This window comes from Peromyscus californicus, unplaced genomic scaffold (genome assembly GCF_007827085.1).
Source record: "Peromyscus californicus insignis strain IS unplaced genomic scaffold, ASM782708v3 Scaffold_3__1_contigs__length_106647218, whole genome shotgun sequence".
In the NCBI taxonomy this organism is placed as follows: Eukaryota; Metazoa; Chordata; class Mammalia; order Rodentia; family Cricetidae; genus Peromyscus; species Peromyscus californicus.
Genome location: NW_026294551.1, coordinates 89,029,254 through 89,046,372, shown reverse-complemented (window position 1 = coordinate 89,046,372; position 17,119 = coordinate 89,029,254). Strand labels below are relative to the sequence as shown.

At 55.5% G+C, this 17,119-nt stretch overlaps 1 protein-coding gene across 3 annotated transcripts; it reads left to right on the top strand.

Annotated features, from left to right (window-relative positions):
* Window positions 1-207: 207 nt before the first annotated feature.
* Wdr90 (WD repeat domain 90) lies at window positions 208-17,101 on the top strand. Of its 3 annotated transcripts, none has more exons than XM_052758784.1 (41): window positions 208-521; window positions 621-797; window positions 885-993; window positions 1,165-1,335; window positions 1,550-1,664; window positions 1,758-1,825; window positions 2,186-2,289; window positions 2,358-2,576; window positions 2,681-2,749; window positions 4,040-4,150; window positions 4,228-4,373; window positions 4,456-4,513; window positions 5,496-5,614; window positions 5,705-5,866; window positions 5,944-6,074; window positions 6,141-6,257; window positions 6,623-6,858; window positions 7,052-7,191; window positions 7,359-7,489; window positions 8,542-8,672; window positions 8,949-9,110; window positions 9,227-9,355; window positions 9,557-9,672; window positions 9,747-9,787; window positions 9,964-10,095; window positions 10,337-10,528; window positions 10,763-10,860; window positions 11,267-11,369; window positions 11,548-11,669; window positions 11,822-11,981; window positions 12,070-12,260; window positions 12,586-12,754; window positions 12,826-12,937; window positions 13,290-13,461; window positions 14,689-14,811; window positions 14,936-15,110; window positions 15,220-15,350; window positions 15,435-15,578; window positions 15,650-15,769; window positions 15,907-15,991; window positions 16,902-17,101. In XM_052758784.1, exons 1-41 carry the CDS (start codon window positions 243-245, stop codon window positions 16,976-16,978), a joined length of 5,547 nt encoding a protein of 1,848 aa, XP_052614744.1. In that variant the 5' UTR covers window positions 208-242; the 3' UTR covers window positions 16,979-17,101. The 3 variants fall into 3 exon arrangements, with proteins under 3 accessions (XP_052614744.1, XP_052614742.1, XP_052614745.1); XM_052758782.1 differs by lacking the exon at window positions 16,902-17,101 and adding an exon at window positions 16,345-16,805; XM_052758785.1 differs by lacking the exons at window positions 9,227-9,355; window positions 16,902-17,101 and adding an exon at window positions 16,345-16,805.
* Window positions 17,102-17,119: the final 18 nt, after the last annotated feature.

The window sequence follows — 17,119 nt, the reverse complement described above, 5'->3', positions numbered from 1 at the left end:
AGCCGCGGAGGCCCAAGCAGGAAGCGATGGAGTGGCCAGGGCGAGCCCAGAGAGGCCTGGGAACACTCAAGAGGCGTAGGGGGGAGGCTGCTAGGCAACCGGGTGCCACGCAGCTACAGGAGCCCCGTGCGTTGCCTTGGCGGAAGTGACGCAATGTTGCCAGGCGGCTGTTGCTAGGCGTCGTGATGCGTGTCTTGCGTAGGACAGCGTCAGCTGAGGCGGGAAGCGCGAGCTGGGGCGCCATGGCCGGAGGTGGCGGTGCGCGCCCGGCGCACTGTCGTCTGGTCTCGCGTTCTGGGAGTCCCGGGTTGGAGGTCCCCGCTGCGTCACTGACTCTTCCTCGCGCGGAAGCCCGTCCCGCTGGCGGAGGCGAAAGGTCGCGGCGCGCTGCCCTAGAGCGGTGCTCAGGAGGCGTCCCTTCTCCTGCAGCTTGGCAGCACCCCTTCCTCAACGTATTCAGACACTTCAGGGTGGATGAGTGGAAACGGTCCAGCAAAGAGGGAGATGTGGCCGTGGTGACGGTACTGGCCGGGGGCCCCTCCTGCTCCTGAGGAGTCTTCGGGTGGGCACTCTGAGTATCCTCCAGCTTTGCGCTGTGTGCAGCTCCTCTCTCTTTCTAGGACAAGGTCCTGAAGAGCGCCGTGTATCGCATCCGTGGGTCTGTTTCTTCCAGCAACTACATTCAGCTCCCTAGAACCAGCACCCAGTCTCTGGGGCTGACTGGGCGGTACCTGTATGTACTTTTCCGGCCCCTGCCTACTAAGCACTTTGTCATCCACCTGGATGTGTCCACCCAGGTGCTCAGAGTGGAAGGAGGGCTGTGTGGTTTTGCTGCTGTTTATTCCCCCGTAATCTCCACCTAATGGCCTCGCTCTGCCTCACAGGACGGTCAGGTCATCCGTGTGTCTTTCTCGAACCTCTTTAAGGAGTTCAAGTCCTCTGCCACATGGCTTCAGTTCCCCTTTGTCTTCGAGACTAAGACGTCCAGAAGAGGTGGTGACACCTGGTTCAGGAGGGACAGCTTGAAAGCCTAGAATGGGGTGGTACAGGCCCAGCTGGTCTTGTGTGTGGCCTTGAGGACTGCTGGGGTCTGGGGCTGAGAGGGTTGCCACTATGGAAATGGGGACACAAACGAGCGGTACTGATGTTGCACCTGTCATGCAGACCTGGCAGGTGTAGCTCCTCCTGATGTCCGCTGGACCTGCCTGCAGCTGGACCTGCATGACGTTTTGATGTTCTATCTGAACCGACACCATGGCCACCTCAAGAGCATCAGGCTATGTGCCAGCCTATTAGTCAGAAACCTCTACACCAGTGATCTGTGCTTTGACCCCGGTAAGGCCCACACTTCATGCTCCATCCTAATTAGAAGGCTGGAACCCTCCCCCAGCAGATTAGAGCTATACACCAACGGCCTCAGTTCTAGAAGAAGCGTTGGGGTGGGCTGGTGGCCCAGCATACACTGGCAGATGCCTGGTGTTGCATCTTGCCTGGATGGAAAAGGATAGGACAAACTCCCCTTGATCTAGAACAGCCCTCATCATTTTAGCTGTCACTGTCACTGAGGCCCGGCGTGCAAAGATGTCTGTCAACCCCGTGCCTCGAGAAATGGCCTTCCCAGTGCCAAAAGGGGAGAGCTGGCATGACCATTACATCCACGTTCGGTGAGCATTTCTGAACCTCTGGTGGTGAGTGGCCAGGTAAACTTCAGCCCCCACATACTGATTTTGCCTCTGCCTGTGTTTGCCACCCATGAGGTTTCCAAGCGATGGCTCAAAAGCGCCTTATGAGCAGGTCGAGAAGAGCTGCCCCCCTCCAGAGGCAGGTAGGCTTGTGGCACTACATGGTGCGTAGGGCTTGGTGGGAACAGGATCGGGGGACCCTGAGACGGGTTCAGTAGTGTGGAGACCGTACCTGTTGTGTGCCTGAGGCAGCCTGGAGGTAGGCACAGAGAAGGGCCTAGCTGATGGTCATCTGAGCTTCCAGAACCACATCTAAGGTCTGTGCAAGTGGCAGCTGATCCTCAAGCTTTCCAGTTGGGAGGGGAGCTGTAGGGTCTGGGGTAGAATGATGCAGTGTTTGTGGTGTGGTGTCTATAGAAGGGGTCGGGGGGGGGGGGCACCCCTTCCACCCTGCACCTTTGCCGGCCTCTTGCAGACCACTCTGGCCCTTTGCTCTGTTGCAGTCTTCTTAGGGCATGTGTCACGGCGCCCACCTCATCCAGTGGTCTTTGGCAAACCTTTGCTGAGCAGTGGGTCCCCTGTGGCCCAGATCTCTAGTCCCATATTGGTGAGTGTACTTGGGAAGGGCTAGGGAGTGGTGGCCCTAGGGTGCTGATGGCACATGTTCTGCTACAGCCCTGCCAGGTCCCCTCAACACCCAGACTTCTTCCAGAGGTCAGCCTGACCTACAAGCAGCCAGAGGTCTCCAGTGTCCGTGCCTCCGGCATCCCCGGCCAACGTCCTTCAGCCTGGGACGAGGCCACTGATGCACACAGAGTGGTCAGGGGTAAACATGTACTTGCTGACAAATGGTCTGGGGTGCCCATGGCCCTTGAGGACCTCGGCTCCTGTAAGGTGAGTGCCCATTGGAAGGCATTTGGGCATTGGTGAGATGAGGTGCTGGATTGGCAGGGTATAGCGTGAGTTCCTCGAATCTCATTTTGCATTTTCTATTTCAGCTCTTCCTCCCAGACCCAGTCCTGAGGCTCAAGGGAGTCATCGGTTTTGGGGGTCACAGTACCCAATGGGTGAGGTTCTGAGGTCGTTGCCAGGCCTGTTGTCATTGGGTGGCATGAGGGAGTTTTTGGGGAAGGACAGATTCCTAGTCCTGTCTTGGGCCCTTTATTCTCTATGGTCCTTAAGAAGCCCTGCCCTGCCCTGCCCACATCTACTCATTCCTGTGTGGGCAAATCGGGCAAAAATCAGGTCATGGTGTCCCCTGTTCATTTGGCAAGGTCTGACAGGTAATGGATGGATTAAAGGACTCCCAAAGACCCAATAGCTCTGGGTTACATTTTTTTTTTTTAAAGATTTATTTATTTATGTATTTTGTGTGTGAGTGCTCTGTCTTCATGCACACTAGAAGAAGGTTCTGATCCCATTACAGATGGTTGTGAGCCACCCTGTGGTTGCTGGGAATTGAACTCAGGACCTCTGGAAAAGCAGTCAAGTGCTCTTAACTGCTGAGCCATCTCTCCAGCCAGGATTACATCTTGAAAAAAAATTTTTTTTTTAAAGATTATTTTATGTGTGTGAGTGTTTGGCCTGCATGTATATATATGTCCTACGAGTGCTGGGAAGGTCAGAAGAGGGCATTGGATACCCAGGAACTGGAGTTATGCAGTTAGTTGTGAGCTGTGATGTGGGTGCTGGGAACTGAACCCTGGCCCTCTGTAAAAGCAAAAAAGTGCCTTATACGGCTGAGTCTCCAGCCCCATAAAGATTTGTTTCTGTGTATGTGTGTGTGCAAAAGCCCACAGAGATCAGAAAAGGACATCAGATCCCCCGAACAAGAGTTACAGGCAGTTGTGAGTCACCACGTGGGTGCTTGGAACAGAACTTGAGTCCTCTGCCAGAGTAGTAAGCCCCCTTTCCTGCTGAGCCGTCTCTCCAGCCCCCGGTTACATCTTTAGACCTTCTGTTGGAATGGGCTGTGATGTGGAATGTTGGCTCCAGCATATGCATCGGGCTTCTAGGGAAAGCCTCAGCTAGAAAAGAGTAGTGTTTCCCTCCTTCCTGCCCACCAAGGACCCTGGGCACTCACCAGCCCTTTCTGGGCATGATCTCTGAGCCTTTGATGTTTTGCTACCAAGATTGCCAATCTCTTATGCTGAAGGGCCTTAGTTGTCTTTTCCACAAATGCCTGTGATGGGGAGGACAGATGTGTCTCTGGGTGGCCAGATGCCTCTGTGTGTGTGTGTGGGGGGGGGGGGTGCGGTGCGCGTGCGTGCTCACATGCCAGCTTCCCCTTCTAAGCAGCCAAGAGGGACTTGGCTGGGTTTCTGTGGGTGACTTTGGTTCTGGTCCTCATGTGCTAGGCCCTGTGGACCAAAGATGGCATGTCTGTTGTTTACCCCTGCCATGCAGTCATCGTCGTCCTACACGTTGATACTAGACAGCAGAGATTTTTCCTTGGCCACACAGACAAGGTACATGCCTCTTGGGCCTGGTAGGGAGAGCTGAACCTACCGGCTGTATACCCTTCTTCTTCATTATGCTTCCCCAGGTCTCTGCCCTGGCACTTGATGGGAATGATACACTGCTAGCCTCAGCCCAAGTGCAGCCTCCCAGCATGGTGCGTCTCTGGGACTTCCAGACTGGGGGATGCCTGTCCCTCTTCCGAAGCCCACTGCACACCATCTGCTCCCTCAGGTGCGGCAGCTTTGGGACAGGGCAGCGGCAGTGGGAGTAGGGGGTGCTCAGAGGCTGCTGACCTCATCTTCCACATCTACAGCTTCTCTGGCAGTGGGGCGCTCCTCTGCGGTGTGGGCAAGGACAAGCACGGGAAGACGGTAATGTGTCAACAAAACTGGTACGGGGGTGGGGCCCTGCCGCTTGGATAGTGAGCTCCACCCAGCCTCTGCTTTCTAAAGCTTTTGTTCATGTTTGTGTCTGTTTATTAAAGTGGTACGCATGCCTTGCTTTAAGATGGGGCTGGAGAGATGACTCTGGTTAAGAGCACTGGCTGTTTTTCCAGAGCCCCCTGGGTTCATTTCCAAATATCAACATGGTGGCTCACAATTGTCTGGATCCCCAGTCCCAGGGGATCCAATGCCTTCTTCTGGCCTCTATGGGCACTGCACATACATATATTTAGACAAACACTAATGTACATAAAATAAAGATAAAATCTTTTTTAAAAAAGAGAGAATCAAGATGGCCTGGGTGGGGTGACACATTCCTTTTGTTTTGTTTGAGACAGGGTCTCTCTGTAACAGCCCTGGCTATCCTGGAACTTGTGCTGTAGACCTGGCTGGCCTCGAACTTACAGGGATCCTCTTACCTCTCTCTGCCTCTGAGTGCTGGGTTTAAAGCTCTAGCCTTGGGGAGGCAGAGGCAGGTGGGCGTGTGTCTAGGCCAGTCTGGTCTACATAGTGAGCTCCAGGCCAGCTAGGGCCACACACTCTAAATCTGTATTTAAATGTTTAGTGCTGTCAGAGTTGTGGGCATTCAGCTGCTCTGAAGTGACCCAGTGTTTCAATGTGGATTGCCTCTGAATGCTGAGAATCCAATCCAGGGCCTCACACGTTAGACAATTAATTGCCTTGCCATTGAAATATACCCAGCCTCAGTCAGGTTTTGCGTCTATCTATAGACAGCTACAGCTGCACTCTGCACACTTGACATCCAGGGGCAGATTTCTGTGTCAGGGGAAAGCCTCTGGCTGTTGAGGGCCTGGGGCCTCAACTAGGCCTTTCAGTTCAGGGCAGGGCCAGGCAAAGATCTCACAGAGCTTGATGTCTGCACCTGGAGCTCATTGTGGGTTTGTTGCAGGTGGTGGTGGCCTGGGGCACAGACCAGGTGGGCCTTGGTGGCGAGGTAGTGGTTCTTGCAAAGGTGCATACTGATTTTGATATTCAGAACTTCCGGATTGCCGTTTTTGATGAAACCAGGTGATGTGGCCAGGCTGTATGGTACTGGGACAGGGTTTGTTGGGCCTTGAGCCCCTCTGCTCCACCTTGCTTACTCCTCCATGCCTACAGGATGGCGTCATGTGGTAGGGGCAGTGTGCGGCTGTGGCGACTGCGGGGTGGTGCCCTGCGCTCCTGTGCTGTGGACCTAGGGGAGTACTGTGCGCTGGAGCTCACTGACCTGGCCTTTGCACAGGCCCCGGATGGCCACCGGGCGCCCTCGGCCAGCATACTGTGAGTCCCTGCCTTTGCTGTTACAGCCCACCCTGTACCTTGAGTACCCTGCCTCACCTGTTACCTTCCTTGGGCAGCTTTGTGTGTAGCCATAGCGGCCACATTCTGGAGATTGACCACCAGCACATGGCTGTGCAGCACATCCGCCGCTTGCTGCCCACACAGCCCCCTGCTGTTCCGCTCACTGAGAAGCAGGACTTCAGCTTAGGTAAGTGGGCACCCGTCCCTGGGGGAAGTGACGTCACACTGAGGTGCTGATGCCTGCCCTTCCCAGGGCCCGGCATTGCCATCAGCAGCCTCAGCGTCTCTACTGCCACGTGTGCCGTGGGCTCTGAGGATGGCTACCTGCGACTCTGGCCCCTGGACTTTTCCTCGGTGCTCCTAGAGGCCGGTGAGACAACAGATATCTGTCTATCCTAGCTTGGGGAGGGCTGGCCCTGCCACAGGGGAGGTTGGGATCCTCTGGCTCTGGTTTTGGCAACACGGTTCTTGGTCTGGACAGTGAGTTGTGAGGTTGGGGCTGTCCTGAGTCTGCTGTCTGTCACTACAGGGCTGGCTGAGGCTGGTTTCATGGGGGCTTTGGGGGCAGTGGCTAGTGGGCAGAATACTCTCAAAACCCTGGTGACCTTGGCAGCAACAGAACATGTGGTCTGTGTCTTGGGGACCTCAGTACCCACAGAGTGTGGTGTGAGCTTTCTTGGAGTTAGTTCTGGAACTTGCTGGGTCCCAGAGACTGCTGACCCATCCTTCCCACAGAGCACGATGGTCCTGTCGGTTCGGTCTCCTTCAGTCCCGATGGCCTGCGTGTGCTGTCTACCACTACTTCAGGCCACCTGGGCTTCCTGGATGTCCCCTCCCGGGAATATACCGTGCTGGCACGCTCCCACATGGCCCCAGTGCTGGCGCTTTCTACAGAACAGAACCGGGGACAGATGGCCACTGTGTCCCTTGACCACACTGTTCGCATCTGGGATCTGGCTACCCTCCAACAGGTGGGGAGTGGCAAAAGGCAGTCAGGGGATAGGTCCGGATGCCACACTGAAAGGCTCTGGGCAGGGGGACCCACAGGGAGTTTGGTCCTTCCAGCCCAGTCTCTGGAACTTGGTGTTAGAATCACATAGGGTACCCTTGTCTCTTGGGTTCTCTTGGCCCCTCCCACCCTTCATGGTGGTCTTCCCCCTCCAGCTGTATGACTTCTCATCCTCTGGTGAAACCCCTTGTGCTGTCGCTTTCCACCCCACATCGCCAAACTTCTTCTGTGGCTTCAGCAGTGGGGCTGTACGCTCCTTCAGCCTGGAGGACTCTGGAGTCCTGGTAGAACACACGTGAGTGCCCCCAGGGGACCCGGGCTTACACACTAGCAGTGAGTGTGGAAGCTGAGGAGCTCTGTGGGACCCCAAGTGGGGAAGACCCTTTGCAGGAAAGCCAGTGCCCCATGAAGCCCATCTTAGCTCCCAGGACCAAGGTCAGTGAGTGTCCATGTGTGGTGCAGGCGTCACCGAGGGGCCATCACCAGCCTGGTCATCACCCCTGACGGCAGATTCCTGTTCAGCTCCTGCTCTCAGGGCTCCCTGGTCCAGTACAACTGTGCCGTCTCCCGATGCTGCGTCCTCCGTGTGGCAGGTCAGGCTCCTAGCCACTCCCACTGGCTCCAAGACACTGTGGAAACCTGTCTTAGTTAGCTTTCTGTTGCTGTGGTAAAGCCCGTGACCGAGAGCGACCTGGGGAAGAGGGTTTATTCATCTCACAGCTTACACTCCATCCCGGGAAGGCAGGGCAGGAGCTTGAAGGTAGGAACTGAAGCAAATGTCATGAAGGAGAACTGCTCACTAGCTTGCTGCCCGTGGCTTGCTCATCCTGCTTTCTCACACAACCCAGGATCCCCTGCCCAAAAGTGGCACTGTCAAGATGGGCTGGGCCCTCCTATGTCAGTCATTAATCAAGGAAATGTCCTGCCGGGCATGGTGGCGCGCGCCTTTAATCCCAGCACTCAGGAGGCAGAGGCAGGCAGATCTCTGTGAGTTCGAGGCCAGCCTGTCTAAAGAGTGAGATGCAGGACAGCCAGGGCTGCTACACAGAGAAACCCTGCCTTGAAAAACCAAAAAAAGAAAGAAAGAAAGAGAAAGAAAGAAAGAAAGAAAGAAAGAAAGAAAGAAAGAAAGAAAGAAAGAAAGAAAGAAAGAAAGAAAGAAAGAAAGAAAGAAAGAAAGAAAAAAAGAAAATGTCCCCACAGATTTGCTTGTAGGCAAGTCTGATAGAGGCATGTTCTCAGTTGACGTTCCCTCTTCCCAGATGATCTTTGCTGTTTCAAGTTTACAAAAATATCTAACCAGAGCAGGGCATTGCTTCCACACTCAGGGCCTATGTGCCTCCCACCAAGGAGGGGTCTCTGAACCCTCTTCCAAGCCAAGGGTCAGTAAGGGTCTGTGCCTACTCCGCTATAGAAGGTGGGCAGCCTGGGCACCAGGCAAGTGGTTAGGAGAGACCCGTTAAAAGGGCATATATGCCTTTGATGATCCTCCTTGACTTATGCCTGCCTGATCGTGGCCTGTGAGAACTGGTGAACTCAAGGGCATGTTTTGTGGAAGCTGTAGAGGGCCAGTGTACGCTGCAGGGGAGATGGGATTAAATGTCTCCCGTCACACCTGCTGACCCACTGCTCTGTGCCGCTGCAGCCAACACGGTATATCAGGATGGCCGCCCCAACCCCAGTATTCTGGCAGTCAGTGGAGACAGCTGCCGGCTGGCCTTTGTGGGCCCCTCTAAGTGCATGGTGACAGTCATGGAGTCAGCCTCCTTGGACGAGGTGAGTGTGGGACCTCCTAGGTCAGGGGTTCTGCCTGGCTAGATGGAGTATAAAGTGGTCCAGGAGTAGGTGAGAGGCTGCAATTGCTCAGGAGCAGTCGCAGGCCTATCTATGATGCTCAGGGGTCCTGGGCTCACCATGCTCCAAAAGGTCAGCTTCCTATGTGGGGCTATGTCTGGGTACCCAGGTGGGTACTCCTGAAGCCACTTCCCTCCCAAGCTCTGGGTGGTGCCAACTAAACCTGGAGTTGGAGGCTAGTGGTCACTTGCCCCCCAGCTACTACATGTTGATGTCAGCACCCTCAACCTGGCCAGCAACCACCTGGACTGGGCTGTGGCCGTCTGCTTCAGCCCTGGGGACTCAGGCCATCTGCTGGTGTCCACATCCTCTAACAAGATTGTGGTACTGGATGCTGTGTCGGGCCACACTCTCCGGAAGGTGAGTCCTGGGACTACAGGCAGCCGGCCTGCTGATCTTTCGCTGTTCCTGCAGCCTGGCCCCCAGTGCCCCCTGCGCCACCGCAAAGGGGCGTCTTTGAGAGAACTGTATTCTAGTTTTCCAGTGTCCGCTCCAGAGCCTGCTCCTCTCTGGCTCTTAGTGAGGATTCGAGTTTGCTGCTGGCAGCCACTGGCAGGACCATTACAGTGTGGGATTATCGAGCACAGGGGAACTCCGGCTGCCAGGTATGCGCTGTAGGCAGCAAGAGGCTGGGGAGCCCCCTGGAGGATCAAGTGAGGGAAGGCAGGGACTGGAAGGCTGGAAGGTGATGTGCAGAACCCTCCGCCTGCTGAGGCCAAATGCTACACAGGGATACCTAGATCCTGGGAGCACAGGATCCTGGACCTGCTCCGGGTCCACAGGGATGTGATGCTTGCTGTCCCTAGGTATACATTGGCCACTCTGAGCCTGTGCATGTTGTAGCCTTCACCCCTGATCAGCAGCAGGTCCTCAGCGTGGGGGATGCCATCTTCCTCTGGGATGTCCTGGCCGCCCCTGAGAGGCAAGTGTCTACCCTTCACCATGTCTGCGTGGGCTTTCTGCTGGCTGGCCCCTGACACCTTTTCTTCTTCTCAGTGACCCAAGTGAACCTGAGGCCCCCCCAGTCCATGAGGCCGGTGAGTGACCCAGGCTTGGCTGGAAGAGGAGGGTGCAGCAGCGTTAGTTGGTGTGGAGCTGACACTGGGTTGGGCCTCCTCTCCTATGCCTAATGTGTCTGTCATCACCACAGAGACTGCCTCCCTAACAGACAGATCTGATATGTCCAGCCCTTATACGGTCTTTCTATCTTCAGGCTCCAGCGTAGGACAGCTGGAGGACCTGGCATCTGGGGCCAGTGGACTCCCTCGACAGCAAGTGCCCATACCATCTCAGGCATCCCCATCCCCGTTGAGTGTCCATGACAGGCCCTTTGAAGGCAGCGCTGGTAACAGTTGGGTCCTGGGCCGGTCTGGGTGTCCGTGGGCTCAGTGTGTACCTTGGTGCTGATTCTGGAGTGACGTCAGGCCAGGTGGCTGCTTTCTTCTTTTTTTCTTTTAAGACAGGGTCTCACTATATAGCTCTGTAGACCAGGCTGGCCTCGAACTCACGGAGATCTGCTTGTCAGGATTAGAGGATATGCGCCACCATATCTGGCTGTTGCCCTCTTCTTGTTGGCTCTAACCTAGGCACCTTCTCCACATCGGATGAGGAAGGACCCTGTGAGGAAAACCATGTTTCTGAGGCATTCCTTCAAGCCCAGGCGCCGACCCCACCTGTGCTTGTAGAGAGGGAGGCCAGCGGAGCTGGGGATGGTCCTCGGGAGCCTGCGAAGGGCTCTTGGGCACCAGCTGTAGCTCCTTATCACCGCAGCCAGACAGGTGAGCAGGTGGCCCCAGGCAGAGAGAGGCCTCGGTCAGGGCAGTTTCGGGCTTGTGGTAATCTTTCCTGAAAGATGAATTGAGGTCACCTTCAGGACTCTGGGGACCCTGTATACCTGTGGTGGGTGGAACACAGCTCTCGGCCTAACAGGGTTGGGAGGCTCTGTGTCTGGGGAGGGGTCTCAGATGGCAGTGGCTGTTCAGTGTCCTGTGGCCTCCTTCTTCTCCTCTCAGGTGAATGGAGCCTTCGGAGAGTAAAGGCTGGGCCCCCAACCCGTCCGGACTCCTACAAGCACTTCACAGCTCGATATAAGGCCTCTACACGGGTCAAGGTTGGCAGCACACCATACTGCCACTCTAGGGCTTTCTGAGAGTACTCCTCTCTGGTGAATGTGGGCCCTCTCAGCCTTCCCTGGGGTCTCTTGGGTCTTCTTCCCAGAGGGGTAGCTTTCACCCCACTCTGCACCCACACATCCTCCATCCTGTAGCATATATACTCAACCTACTGGTGCTCTGCTGATCCTACCTCTGTCTCACAGTGCTGTGCTGCCCCTCCCTGGCCCCTCCACACTCCAGGATCATCAAGTTGCTAGTTCCTGTGGCTCCAAGTGTCCCACCCGTCTCCCTATTATACCCTGGGTCCCTTACCTGACCACTGTGTCTCTCCAGTCAGCTTACCCGTGTAGTTTTGGGGCTAGCTGTGCTGATGGCCAGCTTCCCGGGTGTGCTTCCTTGTAGAGTGTCTCCTTCCCTCCCGTTGGCAGGGAGCAGCTGCGATTGAAGACCGTTGTGGGCTACAGTGGGAACGGGCGGGCCAACATGGTCTGGAGGCCCAATACAGGTAAGGCTACCATGCCCGGTCTCAGCCTCTAGGGCCGGTCCTCCAGAGCAAATGAACGCTGGATGTCAGTTGAAGCTTCTGGAGTGCAGGGCACTGGCACATGCCCTAGTTGTGCTGAGGCCCCATGAGGTCTGAGTGCCAGCAGTGGCAGGGACATGGGCGTTTTCCTTGCCTGCAGGCTTCTTTGCCTACACGTGTGGTCGACTAGTGGTGGTTGAGGACCTGCATTCTGGTACCCAGCAGCACTGGCTTGGCCATCCCCAGGAGATCTCTACTCTGGCACTCAACCAGGATGGCCAGGTGCACACCCTGCCCATGTCCATGGGCACAGTGTACAACAGAGCTTGTTCTAGCTCAGCATGAAGGACACTGTCCCAGCCTCTCCTCCATTCAGCAAGGGCAGGCATACGTAGCTGCCTTCCTCCACTGACCACTCACCTTCCTGCTTGCAGGTCCTGGCCTCTGCCTCCTGCTGCGGCAACACAGCTGCCCGCTGTCAGATCCGAATTTGGGATGTTCCCAAGGGCCTCTGCCAGCACGTCCTTTCCCACCATGACACAGCTGTACAAGCTCTGGCCTTCTCACCAGATGATGAGTTCCTTGTGACACTGGGTAGGTGGGCTTGGGTAGGCAGAGAAAAGGTAGGCTTCTGAGGAGCTAATGGCTGGACTATGCCTGGACACCTGTCTTGTGTCCTCAGGGGACTATGCTGACCTCACCCTTGCCTTGTGGAGCATGGCCACCTATGAACTCCTGTCATCTACTCGCCTCCCAGAGCCTGTGCATGGTGTGGCCTTCAACCCCTGGGATGCCAATGAGCTCATCTCTGTGGGCACAAGTGCCATTACCTTCTGGCTCCTGCAGCACCATGGGACAGACACCAGCTTCCAGGTACCAGGCTGCTGGCTGAGGTCTTTCTTTCTTTCTTTCTTTCATTTTTTTTTCTTTAAATTTTATTTTATGTGCATTGGTGTTTTGCCTGCATGTATGTCTGTGTGTGTGAGGGTGTCAGATCCCTTGGAACTGGAATTACAGACAGTTGTGAGCTGCCATGTGGTTGCTGGGAATTGAACCCAGGTCCTCTGGAAGAGCAGCCAGTGCTCTTAACTGCTGAGCCATCTCTCCAACCCTGAGGTGTTTCATGGGCAACTTTACAGGATGGAGTCTGGTTGCCTCAGGACATCACTGACCCACAGCCACACTTGTGCTCTGTCAGGTACACCGAGAACCAGTTCCTGAGGAACTGGGGACATCCGAGTTGACCTCACTCTGCTATGGGGCCAGCCCCCTGCTCTACTGTGGCTCCAGCTCTGGCCAGGTCTGTGTCTGGGACACTGGCACTGGCCGCTGCTTCCTGGCCTGGGAGGCTGATGAAGGCGAGATTGGTGAGTGCCCAACAACCTCTCTGGCCCTCCAACCTGGGGGGTGGGCATCTCATACCCATCCTGTCTTCTAGGAGTGCTGCTGTGCTCGGGTTCGAGACTGGTCAGTGGAAGTAACACAAGAAGGTTGCGCCTTTGGGCTGTGGGGGTTGTGCCAGAGCTGAGGCGCAAGGGTTCAAGTGCCAGGTGAGCCGCCATGGGCCTCTGGCCTGTGCCATTCCCTTGAGTTTTGGCTGCAAAGTCCCAAGCTCTTGATGGATCCTGCAAGCCAGCACTCCTCTGTAGCAAAGCTCCTAAGTGAAGGCTGCCCTACGGACCTGTCATCAGTTGGGTCCCTCCTTAAGAATCTACTCCGGCCTAGCAGGAGCCTTGCAGGCTGCAGACCACGGAGATGGGCTTGAAGCCCCTGGGCTCTGTAGAGTCTTGGTTCCTTTACCCATGAGAACACAGCACCACGGGCTGCTAGTTCTCCCAGTCACCTGGTGCACTCAGCTGGCTCGTGTCTCCAGCCTCAAGATTCCTTTCCCTATTCTTTTAGATCCAATTCTGTTTTAATGGAGCGTGAGCTGACCCTGGATGGGGCTGTTGTGAGTGCCAGCTTTGACAGTGGCATGGACATGGGTGTAGTGGGCACCACAGCTGGCACGCTCTGGTACATCAGCTGGACAGAGGGCACTAGCACCCGCCTCATCAGTGGCCACAGGAGCAAGGTGAGCTTGCTGGGCTATTAAGGAAGACAGGATTTCACCTCAGACAAGGCAGGCTAGGGCAGCAAGCCCATTTACGACCCCCCTCTTCCGCCCTGATCATCCTGTCTTCAGCTCACATTATACTTAGGGAGACTCAAGTGGGCTCTCGAGTCCAGGCATTGGAGCTGTGTGCTAGGGGCCTGACTGGCTCCGTAGTGTTTCTAGGTCCTTGCTAGTGTTTCTCTATTTTACTTTCCTTTCTTGTAACTTGTTAAAGACCCCCCCCCCATCACCTGCTTAGCACTTGCCGTAGGCTCCTCTGTTGACATCATCAGGGTCTTACTGTGGACTCCAGGTGGCTGGAGGCTCCAGCAGGTTCTGGTTGGATCTGCTCAGATGCAGTTGGAACTGATCTGGGTGTTTCAGGTGTGGTCAGATCTAGGGCCAGGGCAGTCAGTTGATGGGAGTATCTGGATTTCTTCATGCCTGACAGTCACGTGACAGACCCTGCATGTGGCCTGTATCAGGCTCCCTTCACTGTCCATTAGCTCTCCAGGTTCATCCAGGCTGTGTCATGCTCCTGTCCTTCCTATGTCAGTCTCCTGTTGTTCCAATACCCAGCATGCTCTCCCTCCCACAAGTTTGGGTCTTGAGCCCTTGAGCTGTGTTGGCCGTCCTGCCTGCTTTCCGGCACTAAGGGTTGATAGGAGTTCCAGGCCATGATATGAACCTCATGAGCCCACTGCTGGGCCAGCTGAATGGAGCTGGAGATGGGACCCAAGCCCCCTGAGCACCCCCTAACCCTGAATTTTCTCCAGAAGTCATGTATCAGTTTACACTGAATTTCATTGCTTCCTGGCATCTGTGCGACCTTCCTCCAAAGATCCTGATTCTCAGTGGTGCCCACAAGATACATATCTGTTTTCTCCATCAAGACATTCAGCAGCCTGAAGAAAACAAAAGCCGTCAGGCCACTCATGCCACGAGCACTGGGGACAGTGCCTGCTGGAGACACGTGGTCACATTACATATTTTAGGTGCTGTCAATGTTTCCCGTGGGTTTTCAAGTCCCACCTACTGATGGGGTCATCCCCAAGTCTAGGGGAATAACATGAACCTTCACATGGAGGTGGTTGGGTCAAGCAGACTTGGGCAGAAGACAGATGTTCCTATGTGGGCAGCCTGGTCCTGAGACCAGGGTAGGAAAGGCCCAGCTGGGCATCCCCTCAGCCATACTGGGTCCCACAGGTAAACGAGGTGGTCTTCAGTCCCAGCGAGTCTCACTGTGCCACTTGTGGCGAGGATGGGAGCGTGAGGGTATGGTCTTTGGCCAGCATGGAGCTGGTGATCCAGTTCCAAGTGCTGAACCAGGTAGGTGGGGAGTTCTGGGGGGATTAGTGTGTGCTCTTCATGTGCTGTGCTCCCACGGACTGACGTGGGTGCCTCTGTCACCTCCCTGGGGAAAATGTTGATTTTCCCCACCATGGGACAATAGAGCTGTCTCTGCCTTGCGTGGACCCCCCCATCCTGTGGACGCCCAGAGCAGCAGCAGGTGGTGGCAGGCTACAGTGATGGCACACTTCGAGTCTTCAGCATCTCTCGTACTGCAATGGAGCTCAAGATGCACCCCCACCGGACTGCTCTGACAGCCATTGCCTTCTCCACTGATGGTAAGGAGATTGCGCCACAGAGTCATGTGCCAACTGCATCTGGCCCACATCACACTTCAGGGCATAGGCTAGGCTCACAGCGTGGCAACATCGTCTCCATCTGGCACAGGTCAGACCATCCTATCTGGAGACAAGGATGGGCTTGTGGCTATAAGCCGCCCCTGTACAGGAATGACCTTCCGAGTACTCAGTGACCACCGGGGTGCTCCAATCTCTTCTATCCAGAGCACAAGCAAAGAGGTAAGGCAACCTCAGGTGATGCTGGGAAGAGGTCTGGGGTGCTGTGGGCAGTCGGCAGGTTCTCACATCCCTCATTTCTCCCAGTATGAAGACCTAGGGGTAGAGGGTGGAGAACTGTGGCTGGCCGCGAGCGGGGACCAGCGGGTCAGCATCTGGGCCTCTGACTGGCTCCGGGACCGCTGTGAGCTCCTGGAGTGGTTGAGCTTCCCTGCACCTGCCGCCTCAGAGGTGAGAGTTCCAGGGGCATGTGGGTGGGGATTGGGGCCTGCACGCTCAACACAACACACTATTTCTCACAGGCTCTAGGCCTCCTGCCCCCGTCTCTTGCTGCCTTCTGCCCTTGGGATAGGGCGATACTGGTGTGCGTGGGCCTTGGTGCACATGAAGAGGTGCTCTTCTACAGCCTCCGCCAAAAGCAGGTTTGTGCACTCATGATAGATGCTGCATTGTAGGTGGGCATCCAGGGCTATTCATCGCAGGGTCATAAGGTCACGGAGCCTGGGCAGTGTCCCTAGCAGGAGTCCCCAACGTCACGCTGTCTGCTGTCTTCCTACAGGTAGTGCAGAAGACACCGCTGCCCTTCTTTGCCATGTCCCTGAGCCTGTCCCCAGGGGCCCAGCTCATGGTGGTTGGCTTTGCTGGTGAGTGCTGGTAGACACACTTGTGCTGTTTTAGGGAATGGCAAACTGGCTCACCCACTCTTCACCTCTGTGCCTTGGGGCTCCCTCTCTATGAAGTGTGGAGTCATAGACCCAAAGAGGGCCTAAGCTCAAAGGCAAGGTGCAAGTTACCAACTGCAGCACCCGCACTCAGGCAAATATGGCAGCTTTGATGGCCTTCAGCCATAGCAGGTTTGGGGATATGGAGATTGATCATGGCCTTGACTCCACTCAGCAAGATTCCCTGGTGCCAGCATTGAGTCAGGCCAGGGGCACGAGAGGATTGGGCATCCCTCTGGATGCTGCCTGGCCCTCACCTTGTCATCTACCCACAGAATGCATGCTGAGGCTCCTAGACTGTGTGTCAGGGACTGCCCAGGACTTTGAAGGCCATGATGACTCAGTACACCTGTGTAGGTTCACCCCGTCTGGCAACCTGCTCTTCACAGCTGCTCACAATGAGATCCTGGTGTGGGAAGTCACCAGCCCTTGAACTATTGCTAGGAACATAGGCAGAAAAGCCAGGCTGTGGATTGCTGTATGCTGAGCCAGGATGGCTGCGACAGGCTCCAGAACTGCACTATCTTGAGTGTGGGTGACCTGAATGGATTTAAGGAGGCTGAGGGTACGGCAATGTCTTAGAATGTGTGAAGACATGGATTTGATCCCCAGAATCACTCCCCGTCACACACACACAAAAGACTTAGTATACTGGGAAGGTTTTTCACACAAGGTTGTTTTATTGTTTTTATTTTGTACAGTTTAAATAAATAAAAGCTGGCATTTGTTATATTGATACATTGTTTTATTATTGCCCCATAAATTGCATCTCTGCATCACTTCTGTCCTGAGCTCAGCCTTTGCCCCTACCCCAATCCTGTCCTTTGTCCAGCCTTGCTCACCACTGGCCTGTCCACCAGAGAAACTTACAGGGTCCAAGAGAACTGGCTGCACCATCTGCAGTGTTAGGAGCACCCGTGTGGCGGCGCCGACGCGTAGCTCAGCCTGCTGTTGCGCGGGCGGGACCGGAAGTTTGGATGAGGGCGGGATTGAAGACAGGAAGTGTGGGGGCTTGAGCGGGGTGAAGGAGAGGGTTGGGGTTGGGGTTGG